Source organism: Schistocerca americana, chromosome 7 (genome assembly GCF_021461395.2).
Source record: "Schistocerca americana isolate TAMUIC-IGC-003095 chromosome 7, iqSchAmer2.1, whole genome shotgun sequence".
Classification (NCBI taxonomy): Eukaryota; Metazoa; Arthropoda; class Insecta; order Orthoptera; family Acrididae; genus Schistocerca; species Schistocerca americana.
Window position 1 is genome coordinate 108,809,905 of NC_060125.1, and position 27,936 is coordinate 108,837,840.

At 41.0% G+C, this 27,936-nt stretch overlaps 1 protein-coding gene across 1 annotated transcript in view; it reads left to right on the plus strand.

The window, feature by feature from the left end:
• LOC124621877 (AP-3 complex subunit beta-2) overlaps window positions 1–27,936 on the plus strand; it is a 224,259-nt gene that overhangs the window by 193,273 nt on the left and 3,050 nt on the right. The window contains exon 18 of the mRNA XM_047147343.1: window positions 4,753–4,891. Within this exon, the coding sequence (XP_047003299.1) occupies window positions 4,753–4,891 (139 nt within the window). The remainder of the gene's footprint in view (window positions 1–4,752; window positions 4,892–27,936) is intronic.

The following is a 27,936-nucleotide window of genomic DNA, read 5'->3' on the forward strand; positions in this document are numbered from 1 at the left end:
TGACTGTATACAGATTATAATTGTATTAAGAAAGTTTAAATACAACCAGATAATTACACGCTAGAGGTGCTTATCAGTACATCAGTAGTTACTGCCTCTCTCTCTCTCTCTCTCTCTCTCTCTCTCTCTCTCTCACACACACACACACACACACACACACACACACACGTGTCTTGAAAAGATTAATTGTCTAGGACAAACAAACAGCAAATAATTTGGCAAATATCTAAATAACTATAGGAACCTATATCTAATCTGATAGAGCTCGATTTTCATTAAGCTTCTCTTGTTTGGATTTAAGACAGATCTTAAATTTAATTTGTAAGTTACAACCTCTTTCTAATTCATATTGTAAATCAGTTTTGAAGTAAGATATAATTTCTTTTGGGTTTCATGTTCACTAGATGTTAGTTGTGTAGGGCTCAATTGGAAAATATCTGAAGAACTATAAAGTCACTGTTGAAATAACTAGAGCCCATCTTAAACAACCCAGCCCCACAGTCCAATTAAAGATAAAGATTAATAGCTGAGTAAATTTATTGCTTCGACGTTTCCGTCTAAAGTAGTAGACATACAAATGATTTGATCACTTTGAATGATGTAGGTATCAGATCAAAAATGCCAAAGTCATATGTTAATGAAATCTATTTTTTTTTTAATCGTACTCATCATAATTGTCTTGATTATAACAATTATCACTCAGTGTCATGTATAAAAACTGAGAAAAGCCGGGGTTTGTCTCAAGTTCAAGAACAAATTTGTGTCTCTTCGTGAAATTGATGTTTTGGTGTAATCCATTCATAAAACTATTTTACGGTAATAAAGTAGTGCTTAGTTCCGAAATAATGTAAATAGGTAAACTCGAAGTATTCTCAAATGCAACACTTTTCAGATTACCAATTTTGTGCACTTTATATATTTGACAAAACACATCTTGACTGTTGACAATGCTTGTACCATAACATAACTCTATGAATGCATTGCACAAGGGTATGGAAACAAGTTACAATCTTGTATCCCCATGGCACCATTAACACTCGAAACAGACATCGTTCTGACTCTACTACCACCTTACAACTTTCTCTACATACAAATTTCAGAGAGTAACACAAAGCAAAGACAAAGATGTTACATTTCAACAGATCTCAGACTTTCATTAATATCAATGTAGTTTTATTGATATAACATTTGTGTAGAAAATATTAAATTAAATATTAACTTGTGAACATATTTTGTAAAATATTATTCAAGTAATTTTTAAATTTAACTTTTATAACAAATTTTTAATAACTTTTGATTTTGCTGAAAGTAACTTTAGTTGCTGATATCTGGTATACAGGGTGATTCAAAACTATGTTTACAAATGGACATGACACATCAGACATACAACAAGGATTAATTGCAAATGCCACAAGAGGGTGCTACAGTCACAAGAGGACAGTGCTGTACAAACGTGGGTGGAGCGCATGGAGACCATCACCATTCATGCCGTGGAAGCATTGGGAGTAGCGTGGCTAGTTACATGTGCCACAGAATGACTGAGATGCGTTTGATTTATGGCACGATCAACTGCACTGGATGAGAAGCCATGCTATTGTATCGTGTGAAATATCCTGATAGAAAGTTGCCATGCCACAGATTATTTGCCATCCTGCATTGCCGATTGTGCAGAAGCAGTTTGTTCCATGTGTGTGTGAGCAAGATACTGGTTGCCAAAAACCGACATGGGCAACTGCGGTGGAAGACAGCGTTCTTGAAAGGGTGCTGCGTATGACATCAACGAGTGCACAATGTGTATCCTGCATCACTGATATCCCCCAACCTCTGTCTGACACATAGTATATTACAAAAGATTGCATCTGTTTCACTTCCAGTGCATCGAGGCATTGCAACTGGAGGACTACAACAAGCACATGGAATTTGCGTGGTGGTTTCTGCAGGAATTCACTGCAGACTGTAGCTTCACAATGAATGTCTACACACCAATGAGGCTGCGTTCTCACTCGAGGTTGTGATGAATGTTCATAACCTGCATACTTGCCCAGATGTGAACCCACATGCTACGGGTACACATGCCTTGCACCATGAATTTACGCTTGATGTGTTGGCTGACATCGTCAGAGACTGTTTAATTGGGCCATATATTCTCATGGGCTTTCTTGATATTCACACATATGTCATATTCCATGCCAAACATGCTTAATGATGTTTCCATTCCTATTTGTCACTGCATTGGTTTTCAGCACAATGGAACCCATGCACATTTCAGCAGTCAAGAGGGGGCACATTTGTAGGCAACCTTTCCCAGCCGCTGGATAGGACACAGTGGGCAAGTCTCATGGCCACCACAATCACCCGATATGTCCCCTGTGGGAGTTCCTGAAGAGCTTTGTGTATGAAACATCTGTTACCTAGTAGGCAGGATTGTTGCAGCAGCAGGATCTCTTCGAGAAACACCAGGTCTGTTTGAGAGAGTGTGCCGTCAATGTAACATCGATGACAGGCATGTCTCAGTGCATCTGGAGAAAACTGTGAGCATTTCCTGTAGTGGACAACCATTTGTAGCATGTGACTAAGTAACTGCAATGCCATTTAGTAGTCCCAGGTGGCCATTACGACTCCCATTTTCTACGTGATTACTGATCCTTGTTGTATGCTTGATGTGCCTTATCAGTTTGTAAATGATTTCTTTGAATCACCCTGTAGGAAGCAAGACAGATCACTTGAGATAATTAATGTTTTCAGATAAAAGGCAAAAGTGGTAGCTTTCAAAATATAGAGAAAATAATATAAAATGATAAATGAAATTTCAAATATTTCCCTAAACTTCAAAATGGTTCTACAAACTCATACATAAAATATTTTTTGTAAATGCTAAGACATATCGCAAGGGTAAGTATGTTATTGAGATGTTCATAAAACACAGCTGTATTGTTATCTCCTAAAGCATACGTATTACGAAAGTATAGTTTCATTTCAGTATTCATGGACTTTTGTTAAAATAGGAAGTCTGTATTTTCTTTAATGTAACTTTTAACGTCTGTATTAACTGCACTGTATTTCTGACCCTTAAATCACATTATTACATCAAGTGACTGTCTCCTATTATTCTGCCAACACCTGAGGCAACAATCTCACAACAGCTGTTTCAGAGACATCATGAAAGTTCGCTAATCTGTCAGTGCATGTTGAAGTGAAATAAAGTTATTAAGCAAAATGTGAATTATCAATATTGTGGAAGATATTTAGTGTTTAATCGTTAGGCCTTAATAACCTTAAGGTAGCTAGTAGAAATTAATTTTTTTTTTTTTTTTTTTTTTTTTTTTTTTTTTTTTAAATACTATAATTCAATGTTCAGTACTCGTTTGCTCTCAAAGCAGTACCACCATTTTTGAGACCGCTTAGTTATGTATCAATTAGCTAACAGAAGCTCACTCTTTAGTAACTGAAAGGGAGAACCTGTCTTTCTTGAAATACTGTTTTCCCAAGTGATACAATTGGGATTATGCACACTTGCTGTAATGTCTTTCATTAGATGTCCATTTGTCATAAAGTTGACAGTTATTTTTTATATAGAAATAAATAAAAATCGGAACTCGGATTTTCATGTGGCTTCCACTTTCCTGTCATTTTTCTTTTTAGCCTTTTATTATTGTAGTTATCGTTGTTGTTGTTGTTGTTGTTGTTGTTCACCACTGCAACTTTTTTCCTAAAGTTAATTACAGCAGCAAAAATTACGCTTGTACAGTGGCACTCAACCCATGTGTAAGCCAGTTTGAATCTTAGTGGTGGGAAAAATTTTCACTCCCAGTATTTGGCTGGCAAGAGGAGGCAAGGTAGTGGTATAAAGTTCCTGATGCTCACCACACTTTGCACCAGCATCCTGGTTTAATTACCAAACCTCTCTGGAGTATCTCATGAAGTGAGGGCATGTGACATTGTTGGTGATCTGTGCATTTGATGGGGACGTTAAGCTTGGCGCCCCTTGGTGGCCCGCATCTCGTGGTCGTGCGGTCGCGTTCTCGCTTCCCACGCCCGGGTTCCCGGGTTCGATTCCCGGCGGGGTCAGGGATTTTCTCTGCCTCGTGATGGCTGGGTGTTGTGTGATGTCCTTAGGTTAGTTAGGTTTAAGTAGTTCTAAGTTCTAGGGGACTGATGACCATAGATGTTAAGTCCCGTAGTGCTCAGAGCCAGCCCCTTGGTGCTATTCACGAGTAGTAGTTTATGTGCCCTGCTAATAATATAGACCCATCGTTCTGGAAGGCATAGCTCCTCACGTGTTTCTGTGGTACCCATTAAATTTTTTAATTATCTGTTTTCTCATGCAAGTATAGCTTAGCAGCAGTGATACTTTTTACCTGTGCTCACTGATTATGGGAGTTGATTATGTCAGTGGGGTTTGATCAGATCATTTCACTCACAAAAGCTGCTAGACATGGTGAAAGTTTCAGTGCATGTATGGTGTTGGATTTTGAAATGCCCCTTAATTTTGGCACATATGGCGTGCCCTTCATCAGATCTGCTAAAATCACATCTTGTAAATTCTGGAACTTGGGCTCCAGCACAAAATCTGTTGGCTGTCCCTGAATGAACTGTTCAACATGCCGGATGATGAGATCACAAAAAATGGAAAAATAGGGTCGTGTTTTCAATGTAGTGAGTACACATTAGTAACACTGTTGGAAGTTATATGATGCAGAAATGTAATTGTACTCTCTAATTTATCATCATTATGTTTTATGTTACTTTCAGGCAAGCTGAAGGGCATGACAGAGCACAGTACTGTTTTTCCGCTGCCTCCAACAGTAAATGATCCCAAAGTTATTACACAGCGTATATATGAGGTTGCCAATGTTGCGTCGGTTCCAAGTACTGAGCCTGGAATACTGAGGTATGTTATGTATCTTTCATTCTCATCTGTTGTTTGTGTTTTTGATATTGTTATCTCAAACAGTTTTCTTTCCTATATGTCATAAACTTCTTTTCCTAGACTTTTGAGAAGGTATTTTAGCCAATAACACATAAAAGGTGCTGTATATAATATTAACCCACGAGCAGGTTTGCCTATGTCTAAAGTGCGTCAACTACAAATAACATTCCCTTGTACCAATCCAGTGTTGTTATACAATTGCAAGTGAATACCTTTCCCTTCGTTATTGCTTCTGCTAACACAGTGATAAATTATGTTGTCATACGTCTAAGCGAGCTGCAGTAATATGAAATAAACAGTGAGCTATGCTACCCAGGTTACGAACTAACAATACAATTTCACAATGAGGCAGTTGTCTCCAAGATGATTAGTAATCGAATAAGCAGTTTTCTAGAATCTGTTCAAGTGTATTGTTTAATGCATCAAGGTGGTTATTACTGTGGGGTAACACTTGAACATGGTAACAGAGTGAAAATATATTGTATTATTGTTTAATTTAACACTGTTTTAGCTTATATAATGTAAGTTTATTTAATTTTTGTTTCGTTAAACTAAGATTAAACTGTGAGTTTTCACATACGCGTTTACCTTGGAAACACAAAGACAACTATACTTGACATGTGTACAAAGTATGCCGTGTGCCTGCTTGTGTAATGAAAAGTAGTGCACCTGCTCAAGGCTTAAATTAGGAAGAATAGATAATAATTTTTGTAGATTGGAGCTTATCAGTTTTTTTTCTGTGTCAAAACTATCCTTTTCTTAAAATACTGACTTTCCCATATTGTATTAATGTACTGGTGTGTGTGTATCTCTTGATAGGGAAAGATATTTTGCTACTGTGTATCTGTTCAGTGTGAATAATTGTGGTGAATTCCTATGTAGTCCTATGTAGTATAATGTAATGTTTAAAAATGCAAAATCCAGTATGGAATTACACCAACTTGGAAAGAATAGATTGCTACTCGCCACATAGAGGAGGCGTTAGGTCGCAGACAGGCACAGTGGAAAAGATGCTAGATATATTCAGCTCTCTGACTAAGCCCTTCATTTTTTTCTGATAGCAAACTTGCATACATTCACATGAGCGCAACTCGCACACACATGACCACTCTCATCTATGAGCTCTAAGGCCCAACTGCCAGTCGGGCCGTAGAGCCCAGAGATGAAAGTGGCCATGTGTGTGCAAATTGTTCTTTTGTGTGTGTGTGTGTGTGTGTGTGTGTGTGTGTGTGTGTGAATAATCTGGAAGCTAAATGTATAGGTTGTGCATTTTAACTGAAGATATTGAAATATCTTGGAAACTACACATTGGATCAAAAAAAGTTATAATTCCAATTTGTTTTTCTTGGAGGGAGCATCCAACGATAGCACACTCGACCCACCACCCCACCCTGTGCATGGGTAGTTTAGAGCAAGTTTGAAATCTTCAATGGGAACCCCCACTTCTTGTTGCAAATTACGATTCTACGGCAAAATCTACATACGTTTTGTCTGAAGCACAATTGTAATTTACGGCATGCTACTCGGTGCACTTGAATGTCTGGTGTTACTTGGGACCCCACCTCCATGCTGCAAGGGTAGGACAGGCCAGTATTTAATAACTTCTAATTGGAAACCCTATTTGCAACATTGCATTTCTCCGATGTATCAAACAGGAGCCTACTCAACACCCACCGTGTCCATTTAGTGAATTATGGCGTATCATTACAGGCAGAACATCGCAACTGGAACTTGTGTATCATGCAGACATAAGACAGATAGTGGCTGTAACATTACAATACTTGCACAGTGTTTATTGCCTGCACACCTACCTATTATATAGAGAACAGAGATGCATGTGGATGATGAATGTTGCAAGCACAGAAGAAAATATTGAAATGGTCCTGATTTACAGAGAATGTAGGAGAAAGGTTGAGACTGCTGTTGCCTTGTATGCTAAGCATTTCCCAGAGAAAACTCGCTCTCGTTCATTCTTGTAAGAGGGTCACGGATTTTCCCCTGCCTCGAGATGACTGGTTGTTTATGTTGTCCTCATCGTTTCATCATCATTCATGAAAGTGGCTGAGCGAAGGTTGGGAATTTGTACAGGCGCACAGTTGAGTGCCCCACAAACCAATCATCATCATCATCATCATCATCATTATTCATGTAAGTGGTTTTGAATGCCTTTATGTTTTATGGCAGTGTACAGACTGGCAAAAGGAAATCAAACAAATGTGTTGCAGGAGAAATTATTGATGTAGCTGTACTAGCAGCAGTGCACCACAACCTATGGATAGATCCCTGGCAATTGCACCATAATTCCAGTATGTTGTAGACTGTATTGTCACAAAACTGCATCAGCATTAGTATCATCCATACCATGTGCATTAGTATCATCTGTACCATGTGCCAGTGCATCAAGAACTTCATTGTGCCATTTTCCATAACCTTGTAGTGTTTTGTGAATGGGCATGTCAACAAATGCAAATGACACCGACATTCTTTGCCAAGGTACTGTTTTCCGGAGAGTCTATAATCACAAACCTTGGTAGGGTTAACCAGCATAACATGTATCATTGGAGTGTAGACAATTGCCACTGGTTACAGCAAGTTGACCATTCACATCCTCGGTTGATTAATGTATGGTGTGGCATCCTGGAGAACAAACTCATTGGTTCATATTTTATTGACGACATGTTGAATGGATGCAAATATCAAACATTGTTGAAACAGGAACTATTGATACTGCTGCAGGGTGTGCCCTGGACATTTGACATCGTATGTTGTTTCAGCATGACAGTTGTCCTGTGCATTATGCAATTGAAGTGCTAGAGATATTAGACCGAGTTTACACTGGTTGGTGGATTGGCAGAGGTAGCCCTAATAATTGACCTGCTAGGTACCAGATTTCTTTCTGTGGGGATATTTAAAAGATAAATTATACCAACAATGTGCAATAGGCCATGAAGACAATGTTGACCCCATTGGAAATGCCTGTGCTGACTTTCCCACAGATATGCTTCTGTCCTGTGTACGGTTACTTGAAAAAATGGATCACCAAGTGTATTGAAGTTGGCGGTACTATGTTTGAACATGTACTCTAATTGGAAAAGTAGAGTAGTGTTCGCCTCATGCCACGGCCACAGTGCTGCATCAAGTAGTCCCCTGTTCGATATGTCGGAGGAATATAATGTTGCAAATAGGGCTTACAATTAGAAGTTATGAAAGACTGTCCTGTCCTACCCACACAGCAAGGAGGTGGGGTCCCATATGCCATTGAATATTCAAGGACCATTGAGTAGCATGCCGTAAATTAAGATTGTGTACCAATTTCTATTCCTCCGATCACAGCACCATCTGTGGTGAAATGGAGAAAATGCTTCAGACAAAACATAGGTAAATTTTTCCATAGAATCATAATCTGCAATTAAAGATGAGGGTCGCCATCGGAGATTTCAAAGTTGTCCCTGCCACCCACATATGGGTATTGTTGGCTGTCCCCCTCAGAGCCCAACAAATTGGAACTATAACTTTTTTTGATATAATGTGTAGTTTTAGAGATATTTCAATGCCTGTATGTAGCTTTCTTCTTTCATCATGCCTGTCTGCAACTGAGTGCCTCTCCTGTGTGGCGAGTAGCAATCTATTGTTTCCATATTGTTGTTATAATGTCATGTTTGTGTTTTTATTTATGAGCATAGAATAAAAGGAAGGGAGCGGACAATGGCAGACTGCAGGTTGCTATGCAATAGAACCCAGTAAAATGGCACTGAATTTGGTGATCTAGAAGCTGATGCTACAATCTCTTCACCTTTTACTGGTAGAGTTCCGGCCACCAGAATTTTAACTTCTGAGTCAAGTTGCTGCACTAGCTCCTGTTTCTGACCCTGACTACAAATAGAGGTTTACTGAAATGTAAAAGACTATGAACTGTAATTGTAAATATGGGTACAACATGTTCTTTATTGTCATTGCTCACAGTATTTGTGAAATTACTGAAATTGAGTAAATTTCTCTTGATGGATATATGCTAATATTATACTGCAGTAGAGCAGGCAAGAAGAAAGTGAAATTGGCTATATAAGCAAAAAATGGGGGTGAAGTTCCATCTCCTTCAGGTTAAGTAACAATAATAGCTCTTTGAATGCTGTGTGTCAGTAATGAATTAAGAAATGTACAAGCTTGTAGTACAGCAGGAAGTATCTTTGAGCTTCATAAAGTAGCTAGCCATTGTTTTAATTAAGTTATGCATACTTAACTGGAGAATTATTATTTGCAGAGACATAATGTTGATTTTAATTTTCTGTAAGGAGTGGGGGTCACAGTGCTACTGCAATTGACTGTTTGTTTTAAGACCCAACAACTTGCAGTGTCTTAGCTGTAAAACCAGTAGTGAGTAGTTCATCTGACCATGCTAACAATAAAATATATTGAGTAATCAAGTGTAGATCATAGGAGAAGAGTATTATATTGCTGAATCATAAAAAATACAATTTATAACAATGTTTAGAGAGAAATTGAAGGAAGAATGTTGGTAAGGAATTTATAAAGCATACAGACAGAAAAGTTAACTCTTTCTTAAAATATTCCAACAGCAGTTAGATTCTTGTTTACCCCTAACAAATACAGGGGTAGAACTGAACAGAGGATAAGCAATGGATAATTCTTAGGATTAAAGTATCTTCTAGGAAAAGAAAACATTAGGCAATCAACAGGGGAAGCGGTAGTCAAGAGCAGAACTGCTATCAGTATTGTAAAATTCTTCATCTCTTACTATGCTGATCTAAACTCAGGAGTATTGACTTACTCTGTATATTTTCACTCATTGTTGCTGTATGGAATTGTTGTCTGGAGGAGAGAGTGCCTAAAGTAAATAAAATGTCTGAGAAAACACAAGAAAGAAACCAAGTCAGTTCAAAAGAAAATTAAAAACATAAATTACCCGCTCGTTCTTCAGATAATCTGAATATCTAGATGAGATTTAAAAGTTCTGTTAGCTACGTGGGTAGTAGCAGTGTTCATTTAAAGTGCAGGGTAACGACTAATGTATGGCAAATAGAAATCAGTATCAAACATATTTGTAACTACTTTCTTTGAGAAATAGAGTAAATATAAATCTACCAGTAGAAGATTTCAAACACCAACACGTCCAGGAGTAGATGTGCAGTCTGCACAAACTTTGTTGGTGGTGAATTACAAATTGACGTTGAACAACTAGGTGAAAAGACAAGACCCAGTAGGAATCTTTGATAACACGGGGTATTAAATTTAATAGAGGAAAAGAGAACATTTAAAAGTACAGCAGGTTAAACAAGCCACTCGGGATACAGACTTCTAAAGGATGGTATTTTCTGAATGCACAAAAACAGCTAAGTGGAAATGGATAGATGAAAAAATGGATAGCTGTAGATGGATCCATGCCTTTAGGAAAGGTAGATGCCACATATAAGAAAATCAAACAAATGTTTGCAAGTAAGTGAACTGTATGAACATCAAGAGCTGGTGCTGAACACGGAGGGGAAGACTGAAAGGTGAAAGGAATGTACTGAAGGGCTATTAAAGGAAAGGAATCTCAGTAAAATGTTGTGGAAGGGGAAAAGGAAGTGGATGAAGATGAGATGACATGCATTACAGTGGGGGAGAATTTGTTAGATCAGTGAAAAACCTAAATGGAAATAACACTCCTAGAGTAGATGACATATCCATGAGAGTATCCTAGTATGTAGGATACACACAAATACGCACAGACTACTTCAAGAACAACAAAGTAATCCTAGTACCAAAGAAGGCAGGTGCTGACAAATGTGAATATTACCAATCAGTCAATTAAGAATACCTGCTTGCAGAAAACTGTCAAAAGTTATATATATAGAAGAATAGAATGACTGGTAGAAGCCAACCTGGAGGAAGTTCAATTTGGATGTCGGACAAATGTAGAACTGTGCAAGGCAATATTGACCATACAGTTTAATTTGAACTTACATCCACAGCATTAGCAGATTTAGAAAGAACCCTTTGACAATGTTGACTGGAACACACAGTCTGTGCAATTATGAAGTTATCAGGGAAACATACAAGGAGCGAAGGTTGTCTATAATTGTACTGATACCAGACTGCAGTCATAAGAATTGAAGTGCGTAGAAGAGGGGACAGTAATTGAGAAGAAGGGCTATCCCTCATATTCGTAAGCAGCTGCAAATCGCCGTGACTACTGTCAAAAGATTGGCGGCTGCCAGAAGTGGTGTGTTGGAAGAGCTCCTGTGAGTCGTGTCACTGTGGTAGTGGTACCAAAGGTACCTTGAGTACTATCCTCTCTTGTGGATCTCTTCTGCAGGAAGTACACAATCTGCCATTACTCATCCACTTGACTGTAAGTGGTGTGTCAATGGTAGAACTAGGCATCCTGTACACATTGGAGTGGTATACCAGGGAAGACTCAGGGTGTTGTAGCGATTCCCATAATCAACAAGTTTAAGGTGCTGTCTTTCACCGAAACTGCAAACTGAGCCAGATGGTACCCCTTAGGGAAAAGGCTGCATGGCAGCTTTTTGCCTCTCCACTATCTTAGCAGTTCTGTATGCTCACAACTCGCTATGGCCATCTGTTAAGGCAGCGAGTTTCACCCCTCACGCAGTACTTCCATTCACGGCTGTCGATCGTGCAAGACACTTTACCACTACGGTCACTGATTACCAGTGCAAAACAATAGTTACCCCTAGCAAGGCTTCCTCCAGACTAGTTTCACGAGTCGTCGTCCATCCCTTGTGGCATCCTTTTCGATTGCTGGTCCGTGCCCACACCGTGAGAAACTAGCCACACGGCAGTGCACCAACACCACCCCCACCCGGCACAACATGTTGGCTGTCACGTTTAAAGCCACCCTATGATGTAGTCGCTCTCATGCTCAATGCACCGCTATAGATGTCATTGGCGCAGTCCTCAGCACAGCACTAGGCAGCTGGGAGTATTTGACATGCTCACCTGCCTCAGCGCCGACATGCCTAGGTTGCAAGCAATGGTGGTTCACTCATTTCTGACCCCTACAGTCCGCACGACCCCAGTCACTGGCGCAGTGACAGCTAATAAAGGCACAGCTCCAGCTGCTCTACCGTTACCCTCTGTGACAGGGCCGGCCTCTGCAGGTATCATAAGCACTTCGGCCCGGGCACCACGAACTGCAGAAACCCTGATCTAGGCACCCAAACACCAATGACCACCTGACTTCGGCAGTCCCAGCTGCTCCTTGGTCTCCCAGTGCCTGTTGATTTGCGCTGCCCATTCCACCCAGCCATTACTCATATACACCAGCTCTGGGTTATCTATCTTCTTGCAAAGGCTTGTATGGAACACTTGCACCCCCTGAGCCAGTCTCCTGATAGCAGCAAATAATTCCACTATCGCTGTGTGTGACATACATCATTGGGTCCTCAATCTCGGCCTGCAATGGGACCTGCTCTGGACCTTCACAGTAGCTGACATCACGACACCATTATCAGAGCGGACTCATTGGACACCACGCCTGCTGCTTGACATTGCTGGCTGGCACCTCATTGACAGCGACACTGGGAAATTAACATATTGCACCACTCATTTCACTGTTCTCTTCAAAGTGAAGCAGGTTGTGTATTTTGACCCATATGCTGACCTCCTGGTGCAATTCTCTCCTCACACGCCCATCCAGCACACCTCAAGAGGTCCGCCTTTCAACTGTATACTACGTTGAAACCTGCTCCAGACCATCCGTCTTCTGCTGGCCACACCCCCTGGCACCGCATAAACTGAAGATCATCAAGGCTGAGTTCGATAAGCTGCTTGCCGCCATCGTGCTGCGTCCTTCGAAGAGCCCATGGACATCTGCCCTTCACCCCACCAAGAAGGATGTCTCCTGGCCTTCTTGCGGGAATTGTCAGAAGCTAAACACCCGCACTATACCTGACCAGTACTCGGTGCCATTCCTGTGCAGCTACTTTCTGGCTTTCACCCAGATTCTGGTCACACCTGAGGGCATCCAGAAGACAGTCATCATGCCATTCATACTCTGAAAGAGCACCTTTATGACCTTTAGCTACCTTAATGCTGCCCAAAGGTGGCAGCAGTTCTTGGACATTGACCTGCAAGGCTTGCTCTGCTGTTTCACTTACCTGGCTGATGTACTCATTTTTTCTGTGACACCAGAGCAACACCGTGAGCACCTTCACAGCATTTTTGAACATCTTCAGGTCGCTGGCACCATCATTAACACAGCAAAATGCATGCTCGGTGCCTGTGAGGTGGAATTCGTGGGCTACTCCATCTCCATCGCTGGCTCACATCCTTAGCCCAACAAGGTACCAGCTATACTTGGTTTTCCATGCCCAAAGACATTCAAGGACCTCTGCCATTTCCTCAGCATATTTAACTACTTCTGTCCATATAAGGAATGATGCTGCCATGCAGGAGCTGCTCATTCACCACTGCCCCTCACCGCATCAAAACAAAGGGCAACAAGACAGTCCCATGGATGCTGCATATGGAAGACAGCTTCTCAGCCACCAAGCGCATTATAACAGATGCCAGCATGTTCACCAACCCCCACCCCTTTGCCCCGCTTGCCATCGTGGTCAGTGCCAGCTGGACGGCCATAGGCACTGTCCTGCAACAGCACTTAGCAACACTTGGCAGCTGCTCTTTCTCTTCTCCAGCAAGTGCTCTCACCCAATCAGCAGTGCTGCAGCACATATGACTGAGAGCTCCTCGCCATGTACAAGATTGTCATATAATTTCGGCAATCAGTGGAGACCTATTACTTCATAGCCCTCACCACAACAAACACACAACACTCGCCATTAGGAAAGGCACTGACCAGTGCTCCCCATGTCAATTCCAGCAGCTTTCATTCTTCTCAGAACGGAATTGAAATCATCGCTGACTGCCTCAGCCACACCTGTGCCATCGCCTCGTCACTGAACTATGAGGCATTTAACACCACCCAGGTGCATGATCTAGAACTCATCCAACTCTGCCAGGATGCCATCTCTGGCCTCTGCCTTCAACGCACGCTGTCTTCCAGCTTCTACAGCTGTATCTGGTGTGACCTATCCATCAGCTCACTGTGCCCCTTCCTACCTGCTGCCTCCCGCATTTGACTGATTACACAACCTGATGCACCCAGGCGTGCACACATCTGCCACTCTGGCAATACAGTGCTTTGTGTGGCCAGACATTCAGAGGGACTGCAGGACACGGTCCAACACCTGCCTCGGCTGTCAGTGCGCTGTGGTTAGCTGCCGTGTATTTGCCCCCGCCACAGCTTTCCAAGACATCAGGCATTACTTCCCTCATGTTCATGTGCACATTGTCAGCCCCCTACCTTCATCTCACAGCTGCCGCTACCTTTTTACCCTGATGGACAGGTTCGACTGATGGCCTGAGGCAATGCCAATACCTGACATTACCACCACCACAATAGCAACTGCCTTCGTCTCTACGTGAATTGCCCATTCCGACTGCCCATACCATATCACTACAGGCCTCTGGCATCCATTTACATTGGCCCTTTCTCATGTGCTGATAGAAGGCCACCCTCGCCCACAACAACAGGTGGATCGCTCCCTGCTGCTGGTACTTCTCACTCTCTGCATCACTCACAAAGCCAACCTTGAGAAGACAGCCGCCGATTTTGTTTATGGCCAGGTGCTTGCTGTACCAGATGACTTCATGGAGCCCATTGACCTGCCCATGGATGACATCGTTCCTGAGATTATTGCTGGCTTTTTGGACTGCATGAACTGCCTGTGACCCACTCCTGCCCAGCTCCCCACCAAATACAGAACTTTCATTCACAGTGACCGTGCGTCATGCACCCACGTTACACTGTCCATCGATGCTCACCAGCCCCCTCTCTGACCGCACTCCTGTGGCCCCCACCAGGGTCTGTAACAGGACTGCAGAACATTCACCTTGCATCTCCATGGCACGCTGACCAACATTTCGATCCATAGGCTGAAGCCTGCCTAAATGCTGCCCAACCCCACACCACCCAGCATGACCACAATCTACGCAACAACCTGAAATTGCATACTGCCACTGCCACCACCTATGCCAGGCCCTCCTTCAACTCTGACGTCACTACGCCACCAAAGCCCTCAAGATGCCTGCCCACAACACTACAGCTAAAAACACCATGGAAAGCTCATTGTGCTATACTGGCATCACACCTGATCCAATGGCTGTCACTAATACAGACGCACAATACGCTCATGACCCTGGTTCTCTACCTCTCCCACAGCTAATGACTGACCAGCGATTTCCCCTCCTGCGCCGTCAACTGCTGGGTACACTCACAATGCCACATCACCACCCCCAACACTTCTGCAAGAGCATTATTTCGTGTGCTCCCTGCACCACGCTCCCGACCTGCCACCACCCATACTGACACAGGTGGCATCGGTGACTCACATTTGCAGTGTAAGGCGCATGCGCTTTCAGGTGTAAAACATGGGCACCCTGTCAACATCACCTTGCAACCACCTGGCAATGTCGTTGCACCCTTGTCTCCACAGTCCCACGTTCTGCGCCTGCCTAGAACTGCGCACGCAGCATCAAATCCAGGCTCAGACTGTCTAGGCATGGCACGCCCCCATCCCACCCCTCACCCTTCATGCTGCTGCACACTGCCATGCAATGGACCAGCACCACTGACAGCCGGCTGCCTCATGCCCCTGCTGCAGGGCCAGCACCTGCACCATCGATGCCACCACCCCCAGCGTTACCGCTGGCACATCACAATGCACCACCATCATCAGTTTTCGCTTTCACCACTTAACTCAACAGCACAGCTCCGCTTTCGAAGAGGGGGAGGGGGGGGGAGGTTCTGTGATTTGACCTTCCACAGCGCACCTTTCTTGGCAATTCCATACGCCCACTCACTACAGATGTCTGCTAAGGCAGCAAGTTTCAACTCAAATGCAGTAGTTTCATTCACAGCTGCCGATTTTGCTGTGCGACAGGACACTTTATTGCTACAGTCACTGATTAACGGTGCAGAACAATAGCTGCTTCTAGCAAGGCTTCTGCCAACCCAGTTTCACAAGACTTTGTTTATCACTCCTAGTATCCACTTCGGTTGCTTCTTTGTGCCCACACTGTGAGAAAGTGGCCACGTGGGGACGCACATTTTGTGACACTGCAAAATGCCCATGCTACGCTGTCTTAATGCCTGGCACGCAATCACTGAGGATCATGTGTTTCCACATCACACTCCTGTGCAGACTATAAATATCGCCTTAAGTGCGGATGTCATAAGTGTGAATATTGTATGGTGAACACTGGGACAAGGCAACAGTTTCTCCATCTGTGTCGTTTCTACTGCACCACACCTGTCTAGTGGATTCACATCTCGAGCGAGTGACTGATTTGCAGGTTTAATCCTGAGGCCATTTGTGTTACTCCAGCAACATGTAAACCTGTCCTTTATGTGTTTGTAATTTTGTGTTGGAGTGCTTATTAATGGCTGATGACTGCTGCATTCAGCTTGTGTGGGGATGTTTCAGCTGCTTAAGCAATATCTGTTCTAGACCTATTGGTCCATGCAGCTACACTTACCACCATTGCATTAACACTCCTCGTGGTAAACTACACAGTTAGCTAAGTTTTATTTTCTCAGTTTATTATCCAGTTTGGAGGAGACATTCTCTTAAGCAGCACCTTTATTCATTTTCTTTGTGAATATTACCCATAAGCATTTCTTACTTCTTGTAGGCTATCTTTCCGTGGATTCGGTACTCTTTTCCTCTTATTTTAAAGGTCCGTTTGGTATGATGTACCTGTCCTTTCTTCTAAAGTGATTGGGGTCCTCCCTTCCAAGGATCCACCCAAACCTTACATAAGCTCTCTTCTTTGGGAGTTACTTACCCATAAAATTGTTGGGTTCCTCCCTTCCTTGGGTACACCCGAACCCGGCATAAGCTTCCTTCTTTGGCGATTACATACCCATAACTCCCAATGTGAAGTACCTCACCCTCCTTTTGTACTACTTTATTGAATACTTTAGTACTTCCACCTTTCACTTCACCTCATCTTAAGACTTCTCCCTCCATCAAGCTCCCACTATCTCCCTCCCAAACTGTACCCTCCTTGAAGCTCCCGCTATCTCCCTCCCGAGTTCACGCATCTATTTTCCTCCCTTCAAAACTCCATTTTCTCCTTAGTGTTGGCTTGTCATATCTATATCAAGCTTATCGGTAATTCACCCTGCCCTATTCCTCCCTCCACTTGAAAAAGTGACAAACCCCCTAAATCATCTTTGTTTGTGTATAACCTTTGTATATTTATTTTAGTATGCACAAATCCCACACCTCCTCTATAAAAGTTAAATACAAACCCAACTGCAACATATCAAATCACTACAAAAGTTAACAAAACCATCAGATACATCATCGATAATCATGACATAACACATCTTGTACCGTGTAACAAGAGTAGCCCATTGTCATTGCCATACATGAAATACCTGCCAGTGCAATCCTACTGTTGTAGGCTGTAAAAAGAAAATACCCTGCGATAAGAACTTTGCATATGGACAGAGGGAAGATAGGTTTGGTACTTCTATTGGTGAAGTAAGAAAAGGAAATAGAGAGACAGCTATGTTAGGATTGAAGAAGAAAAGAAGACAGTACCCTCATAGATGGATTCCCTTAGCACACCTCAACTCACAGACCCCATCTGGCGTCCTTGGCATTGGAAGGAGAAGTTGTTTGGCGTTCCCTACAGAACAAGAACAGAATTGCCATGGCCTCACCATTGAAGACACCCAAAAAAATTGATCCTAACAAACTTCTGTGAAATGCAATGGAATAGGCAAGTATATTCACGTAAGTTATTGTCAGCGCTCACTATAACTTCTGTGTTCTGTCTATTTGTTGGTCAGTACGCAATAGTGGTGGTATCACTACCCATGATTAATCTCCTAAAAAAATAATAAATCACGTACAACCCACCCATTGTTTTTACCATATGGTGGTAAGTAACCTGCCTCTTTGGTCAAAAATCTTACACTGAAGGAATAGTTAATATCTGATTAAAAAACAGTTGACAGTATTTACTTTCACCATTAAGCATGATCTTTGTTCTTTCCCAAGTTTAATTTAATGGTGTCTTATACAGCTTTAACATACCAATATTATATAATCCCTTTTCTTCGCCACTTTCTGGATCGACCAAGAAACCTGCTATATTGTGTGGTACATTTAAAACTTTGTAAGGACCGCTATATAAAGGGAAAAACTTGTGTGTTTATTTCTTCAAATTCGAGCTATGGCGTTCTTCCTTGATTAGTAGCAAGTCATCCACATCAGAGTTCTGTGTCATGGCTTTTTCATTATACTCACTCTCATACTCACACTCATACTGTTTACCTGCTGCTCATTGTAAATTTTCTTTTAGAACATTGTCTAAGTTGTCTCTGTGTACATTAATATTATCATCTGACCATTTAACAATTTCAACAGTACCTTGACTATGAATTTACCTTACAGTATTTTGATGGGAGATAAACCATTAGATAAATATGAAAGTACATTAAGTATTGCTTGGGACTCTGGTGTTTTCTGTGCCCAAGGTATATGTCTGTTTGAACAGTATGTCCTACATAACCTGTCGACTTGTCTCGTGATCCGTTCACAAGGGTTTCCCATGGTATCTCAAGACAGCAATGTGTCTAATATTTTCCCGTGCTAAAATATCTTTGAAGGCTTTACTCGCAAACTGTGGGCCATTGTCTGTCAACAATCTACGTGGATTTCCTATCTCCGAGAAATATTCCCATAGACATCTGATGACTGTCTCTGTGTTGGCATTCTTGATGGGGTAGAATTTAACATATTTAGACCAACACTCCACTAGTACAAATATAATTCCCTCCATCTCCCCCCCCCCCTCCCCCCTTCCTGTACTTGTTGGTAATTGGCCAAAGAAGTCAGCTGCGAGGTCATGTGTCTTTAGGTATTACCAGGTATAACTTATACCTTATTGCTTGATAGTTGTCTTTCATCTTTTGGCACATTTCACATGTACATAATACAGACAGTACTTTTTTACTTAAGTTCTTAAAGTAGTAAAGTTTTACCATATGCTGAACACACTTTCAAACCCCGGGGTGTCATACCTCTGCTGAATAAGTGTAATTAAATCAAGTTCTACAGATTTCGGTATACACAGTCTCCATTTGAATCTTACTTTCTTTGCTCTCCAAAACCAAACATGACTTACCATAATCCATTCTATCATACCATTATCAATTGTCCCTCCTTCGTCTAACGTATTCCACATATCCCCAAAATATGGATCGTCACTGATGCCCTTCTTCATTCTTAAGGCTAGGTTTCTCACTTCATTATTAGTTTAACTTACTAATAAAAAATTAATGTTGAAGGTAACTGCAGGACCTTCTGTTCTTACCATATCATTCATGCCCAATTGTAGGCGTGATAATGCATCCGAAATTACATTTTGTGAACCTTTTAGATACTTAATTTCTGTTTGATATATTAGCAATAATAATACCTAATGTATTAAGCTGCTATGTAGTAGTTGACTTTCCATAACAAATGCTAATACTTGATCAGTATACATTATTATTTTAGATCTCCAAATTAGAGTTTGAAATTTTCTTGATACTCCCCGCTATAGCAAGTAATTCTTTCTCTGTTGCTGTGTAGTTCAGTTCATATTCGTTTAGAGTTTGGCTTGCAAAAGCTAGTCTAGTATGTTCTCCCATGCAACTATCCCACAGTCACTGAAACAACTCACTCGCTATTTCATGCTGTGAGGCATCAGTACTTAACTTAAAAGGTTTGTCCATCTGTGGGTGTTTTAAAATGAGTACCTCTGCTAGAGCTACTTTAATCTCATTAAAGGCCTTAGACTCTCTGTTACCCCCAGTCCAATTACATTTCTTAAATAAGTTTAATAACATAGGATTATTCATATGTCGAATATCGATACCCCTAACGTAACACCTTCTTAATGTTCTAACCAATAAATCACAATGTTCTTCCTACGTCTTGGACACTAGAGTATGTCAGCTGCATAGATTATTAGTTCTTTTTATAAATCTTTACCCAGCCCAGCATCTGAGGCTCTTATGAATACTGACACTGAGAGATTTAATCCAAAAGGTAAAAATCCTAATTGGTATGACTTACCCTCATTCAAAAAAGCAGTAAATCTCTTTCAGTTCTAATCAGGTCTGACGTGCCAGTACCCATATGTGAGATCCATCAAGGTAAAATGCTTTGCTTGCTCAAATTTCATCAATATTTCATCTATACTGACCGGTCAAGCTCTTTCAGGCTCTATGTGCTTATTTAGACGTACCCCCCTCCTCGCTGCCCTGTCGCTTTATGCTCTACTAACAACAGGTTATTGCACACCCTAGAACTCGTTTCTATTATTTCTCCTTCTAACATTTTATTAATCTCCTCTTGTATGGCTGGTCATACACTTAATGGTGTCAGATAGGGTTGATGGAAAAAGGCAATCCATCTTTGAACTTAAAACTACATATGTAGTTATCAGGTATCTGTGGTATATCTGAGAAAGCTTTGCTGTACTTCATCAATATGTGGTATAGATCATTTTTCTGTAACTCAGTTAACAGACCAGATTGATAAGCTTTCATCCTAATTAGTTCTTGCAATGTATTTTGTGTATCCAGAGTGCTCTCTGTATCCATCACAGTGCTTTTTGCTACTATGTGGATGTTATATATGTTGGCATTTTCAGTAATCTTCCCAATAAATTTTTCTACAAATACTTGGCCATAATAAGTACATGTTAATATCTGTGCTGAAAAATCCAGAATTACTTTAAATCTTATCAGCCAATCAATATCTAGTAACAACTGCAAATTTACATTAGGCACTACTGTGCATGTCTGCATAAACATAAAATTGTGTAATGTTATTGGTAACTGCTCTTCATGCTTGTCTTGCTTTGCTTCCAGTTATTCCTACTACGCATACCCCAGTAACTGGCCGTATTGGAGACTCTCTCTTATGTTTTAATACTTCGAACAAAGACTCAGATAAAATAGAAATTTCACTTACACTCACTTCCTGATTGTCAGTTATTTCTGAAATTATTGGTGTAGTAAACTCCATACCTGTTTCTTTGTCTTCTTCAGTGAGCAGATAATTTTGTAGTGGTGTTGCCTCACTAAAGGCAACCAACTGTTTATCATACGGGCCTATACTTAGTTGGACACATCCTGAATCATGACACCTTAACCAAGACATTGATTGTTTTCCGGTACTGGTGTTTGGTTTGTCGAAAAAGGCTGCACTGTTCTAGCACCTTCCTTTATGCCACTGTTTTTAAATGTTTGTATAACAATGCTGCGTACTCCCTGTCTTTGTTGTTCACATTTATTACTCTGACTTTTATTTACCTGACAATAATTAAACTCTCATTTTTTCTTGTATTTTGAGATAAATTTACCTCCTTCCTGGCACGTATGCTCGTGACTGTGATTATTGCACTCATTATTCGTCATATCTAGATTTTCAGCAAATGACAGCAATTCATTCATGGTAGACCAACCTCTTATAACATTTCCTTTCTTACATCTTACCAGTACCTTTCCCAGATGCATTTCGTCTATTGGGTTATCTAAATACTTAGGTCTTGAAACTTCCTGGCAGATTAAAACTGTGTGCCCGACCGAGACTCGAACTCGGGACCTTTGCCTTTCGCGGGCAAGTGCTCTACCAACTGAGCTACCGAAGCACGACTCACGCCCGGTACTCACAGCTTTACTTCTGCCAGTACCTCGTCTCCTACCTATCTTGTTTGATGCCATTCAGTATACTTTTTGAAACTACCTCATGAAATGTTTCAAGTCTAATAATTCTAGTGTAAATTTCTCTTTTATTGTTTTAGACCAATATTTACGCTAATTTTGTCTGAAGATTGTCCCATAAGGTAAACTCTTCGGAGTGGGAGTTTTCCCACTCAACATTGGATGTACTCCCTCATGTGGTTCAAACTTTCAAAAATGCTTACAAAACTTCATTCCGCTTCCCAACTGTAATTCCTCTAATAGTGTTGTTGCACTGAAAGATTTGCCTCTAATTTGACTTTCTGATAATTCCCTTGTAGTTTCAGCCAATTCATCCCATTGTCATTTAAACTTATTGATGTTGTTAGTCACTACCTCCTCAGAAAGCTGACCATTTCCTAAAGTATGTGAAATTCCTGGTCTAACCATGCTTGTATTTTTTTCACCAAACCTGAATGTAACTCATGGGAATATATGGAATTTCTGTTGTTACTAGCCGGCCGCGGTGGCCAAGCGGTTCTAGGCGCTTCAGTCCGGAACCGCGCGACTGCTACGGTCGCAGGTTCGAATCCTGCCTCGGGCATGGATGTGTGTGTTGTCCTTAGGTTAGTTAGGTTTAAGTAGTTCTAAGTTCTAGGGGACTGATGACCTCAGATGTTAAGTCCCATACTGCTCAGAGCCATTTGAACCATTTCTGTTGTCACTTCTCTGCCCTAAAATTTCTATGCATGTTTGCGTATCTGTCATCTGATCTTTTACCAACTTACATTGTGTTTCTGTACATGCACATCTTTAGTCCAAGCTCTATGTTGACGTACATGATACATGCCCTTCCATGAATTGCATGGATCAGTGTAGCATTTTACATAGTTCAGTGATGAATTAAGGAACCTTCCTACACCATGTTATTTGTTTTAATAAAGTAAGGAACACTCCTACAGCAGCAATGGGCAGGAAAGGACACCAGGTGCACACAGTATGTATGCCTGGTGGACTCATTCAACATGTTGAAGAAGCTATTACATCAGTCTTGAGGGAACAGGGTGCAACCAACTGCAGATTGTGGAGCATATTGGAACAAATGATGCCAGTCATCTAGGCTCCAAGGTCATACTTGAGTCATTCCAGTGGATGGCAGAGAAGCTTGAGAAGACCAGCCTTGTGCACAGAGTTTCAACGAAGCCCACAAAAAGCTGCATTATCCCCAGAATTGATCGTAGCTTTTCGGTTCTCTGTCAAGTAGAAGGACTGAGCTAGACACTTTAGAGGTTTTGTGACAAGTTAGGCTGTGGCTCCCTGGACTTGGACCATGGATTGACCATACTTGACCCTGAAATGGGTCATGTGTGCACTACATATCAGAGACTTCTACTCAGGTAGCTGAATGTGTATGAGGTGCACACAAGCGTTTTTTTTAATTTAGGTGACTGTCCATCCACTCCAGATAATGATAGCTGCAGGAAACCCAGAAGTATCAGTGTAATATCGAAAGAAATGCCCCCCTCAGATGAGAGTATTAAAATCCTAATGGTTAACTACCAAAGCATTAGCAGCAAACTGCCAGAGTTTGAAGTGCTCCTGAAAAGCAATGCAGCTCACATAATACGAGGGACAGAAAGCTACTTGAAATCTGAAATTGATAGGAGTGAGATTTTTGGGGAAAATTTGAGAGAGTATTGAAAGGATAGGTTAACAGGCATTGGAGGTGGCATATTTGTAGCAATAGACAAGAAACTCAGTCCACCAAGATAGAAATTGAAGCTGCATTTGAGATTGTTTGGGCAACACTCAGTATCAGGGGTTGGTGTAAAATTAAACTTGGATCCTTCTGTCACCCACCAGACTCATTTCCTGATGTAGCTGTAAACTTTTGAGAAAAACCTCAGTTTACTTGTACATATGTTCCCCTATCATACTGTAATCAATGGTGGAGACTTTTATCATCCACCAATTAAGTGAGAAAATTACAGTTTTGTTAGTGGTGGGTGTGATAAAGATGTCCAGTGAAAGTTTACTAAATGCCTTCTCTGAAAATACCTTGAAAAGATAGTTAGGAACACCACTCATGATGGAAATATATTGGATGTAATGGCAATTAATACACCTGACCTCTTTGAGGATATCCACATTGAAACTGGTATCAGTGATCATGACACGGTTGTATCAACAATGATTAACAAATTACAAAACTTGAAACTTTCTGCACCGATCTGGAGCATGTAGAGCAACTCTGGCTCAGGTTTAGAAGAATAGTTGACCACACACTGGGTAGATATGTATCAAGTAGAACAGCTTATAATGGGAGGGAACTCCCATAGTACACAGTCACTGTAAAAAAACTTAGGTTACTGCATAATAGGTGTAGAACAAAGTGTCGGGCTATAGATACAGAAATGCTGAATGAAATGCATTTGGACCTCGAGAGCAATGCGTGGTGCCTTCAGTGGCTATCATAGCAGAATATTGTCTAGTGATCTTTCACAGAACCCAAAGAAATTCTGGTTGTATGTAAAGGCTGTTAGTGACACCAAAGTTAGTGTCCAGTCCTTCGCAAATAAGACAGTAACTGAAAATGAGTGTAGCAAAACACAAGCTGAAGTGCTTAACTCCATTTTCAAAGGAAATCTCAGGAGAATTGCCCCAGTTTAATCCTCATGCCACTGAAAAGATGAATGAAGTGAGTGTCAGTTGTGTTGAGAAACAGTTGAAATCGTTAAAATTGAACAATGCACCAGGGCCGAGTGGAACCCCTATCAGATTCTGTACTGCATTTGTGGCTGAGTTAGCCCCTCTTCTAAGTGTAATCTGTCATAGATCCCTTGAACAAAAAACTGTGCCCACTTCTTGGAAGAAAGCACAGGTCACTCCTGTCTTTATGACATCCGTCCATCCTTGAAGGATGGTGGTGTAGCATAGTTGTTTCAGACTCTGCAACATCTGCTATGGCTGAAAAGTCCCACTCAAGAGTGGCAGTCTACTGCAGTTTGGGCACTTGAAATGTGAAGGACTTCCACCAGAGGCCACTCTCTCCTTCCATCTTTCCCTCTTCCTGATGTCTTCTTCCATGTGTTCGTTCTCTGCAAGCTCAACCCCACTGCACAGCGTGTCACCACTTGACACAGTCACCAGCTGTATTTTCCCACTGACGTGGATCAATGCTGGCCTTGGTCAGATGTCTCTCGCAGACATCCTTGAAGCAAAGGTGCGGTCTTCCTACTGGTCTCTCACCCTCCTGAAGTTCCCTGTACAACACTTTTTTCAGTATTCACTCAGGATCCATGTGCCTGACATGTCCCAGGCACATTAGGCTGCAGTGGCTCAGGAGTACATGAATGCTGGTTGTGCTTATGATCCATAATACATCGGTGTTGGGTACTTTATCCTTCCTAGAGATCTGAAGGATTCTCTGGAGATAAGGGAGAGGGAAGCTGTTCAGTCGGGATTCGTGTGTAGCAAGAGCAACTCATTCCTGTCTACAAGAAGGATAATAGAAGTGATCGACAAAACTGCCATCCATTATCCTTGACATTGATTTGTTGCAGAATCTTAGAACATACCCTTAGCTAAAACATAATTATATATCTTGAACAGAATGACCTCCTCAATGCCAAACAGCATGAATTCTGGAAAAAAAAACTGATCATTTGAAACCCAACTTTCCACATGTCTCACCAACTTTGCACTTTTCTGACATTACATACTGAAAGCTTTGGATCAAGGCAGTCTGTAGATGGTGTATTTCTTGATTTCAGAAATGCATTTGACTTCGTACCACATCTATGTTTATTGTCAAAAGTACGGTCATATGGAGTATCAAGTGAAATTTGTGACTGGATTGAGAACATTTTGATTGGCAGACAATGTTAGTAGTAGCCACAGACTTTTTGCAGCTGAAGCAATTATCTATGATGAAGTACCATCAGAGAGAATTTTCATAAATATTCAGTCAAATCTTGATACAGAAATGTAAAATTGTGCACTTCACAAAATGAAAAAATAGTAGTAGTATATGACTATAATATCAATGAGGCACTGTTGTAATTGGCCAACTTGCACAAATACTAGATGTAACACTTTGTAGGAATATAAAATGGAATTATCACATACGTTCAGTTGTGGATAAAGCAGATGGTAGACTTTGGCTTATTGGTTGAAGACTGGGGAAATGCAATCAGTCTACAAAGGAGGTTGCTTGCAAATCACTCGTGTGACTGGTTTTAGAATATTGCTCAAGTGTGTGGGACCCATACCAAATAGGACTAAAAGGGGATTTACAGGCATCATGAATGGTCACAGGTTTGTTTGATCAGTGGGAGAATGTCACAGAGATACTGAAGAAAATGAACTGGAAGATTCTTGAAGATAGATGTAAACTATCCCGAGAAAGTCTGTTAACGTAGTTTCAAGAACCAGCTTTAAATAGGAATGCACTACAACCCCCTATGTATGGCTCACATAGGGATCATGAGGATAAGATTAGAATAATTACTGTATGCACAGATGCATTCAATCAATCATTCTTCCTGTACTGTATACGTGAATGTAATGGGCAGAAACCCCAATAACTGGTACAATGAGGCATGCGCTCTGCTATACATCTCACATTGGTTTGCAGAGTGTAGATGTAGACTATGCAGTTTTTACATTGAGCAATCAGTAAAGGAATACAGGGAGAAATTTGGAGAGGGAGTTAAGGTTCAAGAAGAAGAAATGAAAACTCTTTAAAGTGTGCCGATGATGTAGTAATTCTGGTCAAGATGGCAAAGGACTTGTAGGATCATTTGAACAGAATGGTTAGTGTCTTGAAAAAGAGCTTATTAGATGAACAGCAACAGAAGTAAAATAAGGATGTTGCAGTGTGGTTAAATCAAGCAATAATGAGGGAATTAGGTTAGGAAATGAGACATGATAGGTAGTAGCTGAACTTTGCTATCTGGCCATCCAAATAACTGATGTTGGCAGAATTAAAGAGGATATAAAATGCAGACTAGCAATAGCAAGGAAAGCTTTTCTGATAAAGGGAAATATGTTAACACTTAATATAAATTCAACTGTTAGGGAGTCATTATCGAAAATGTGTGTCAAATGTAACCTCACATGGAAGTAAAATGTGAATGATGGACAGTTCAAACAAAAAGAGCACAAATATTCTGAAACGCAAAGATGTACTATCCATCCAAAAAGTTCTGAGACCAATGCAACCATGGTGTACAGGTGACTTGAATGCTATAACTATCGTGGCAGCTTGAGGTAACAACTGTCAACAACAGATGTGCATTTGATAAGTGAGTTGTAAGGCAGTCTGAATTAAGAAAGAGATATGTGATTGTGGTGTGTCAGCATTGTTATCACAAATTGCAATGGAGCAACATCTCTAAATTGAGTGCTGAAGATGTTTTCTAGAATGTTTTGAAGTAGAGAAAAGTATGTGCAATCTTTGTCTGACCAAAAACAGTGATATGTAATGCCTACCAAGACTTGATTCAAATGGAAAATGCGACAGTTCTTTTCTGGAAAAAATCATCAAAGTTGACAAGACTTGGACAAACAACAAAGTGCAGAAATTCATATGGAGGGTCAGTGCTTTGGTGACATAAGCAGAATTCAAGCCAACATGGTGCACAAGTTGAACAACATCACAAAGAAAGACTTGGGTAGTTTTATATGGTTGTATGAACATTCTGTGTGTTTTACTCAAGTGAGGGAATACTATGTAGAACACCTGAAACATTAAAACTGCCATCTTAACTTTTCTCTGTTTTTTATTAACCCAGCCTCAAAACTTTTTGGCCTGACAGAGTATGATAATCAATAAAGAGGTACTGAATGATGTCAGGTATAAAAGATCTTTGTGGCACAAGATTACTAAAAGAAAGCATAGATTAATGGGATATATCCTGAAGCATCAAGGAAAGTTAATTTGGTAGTGAATAGAAATGTGGAGGGTAAAAATTGTAGAGGGGGGCCAAGCAGGTTCAAATGGATGTAGGTTGCAGTATATGTGCAGAGATGAAGAAACTCTTGCAGGACTGACTAGCTTGGAGATGTGTATCAAACATGTCCTTTAACACCAGCATGATATAAATTGGAGTCATCAATTGTAACCAAGGAAACAACAGATTTTTTTTTATTAGTAGCCTTCTTTCTAATTTAATTGATTTAAATTAACTGGCAAAAGTATGAATAATAGAAAGCATTATAGTGATAT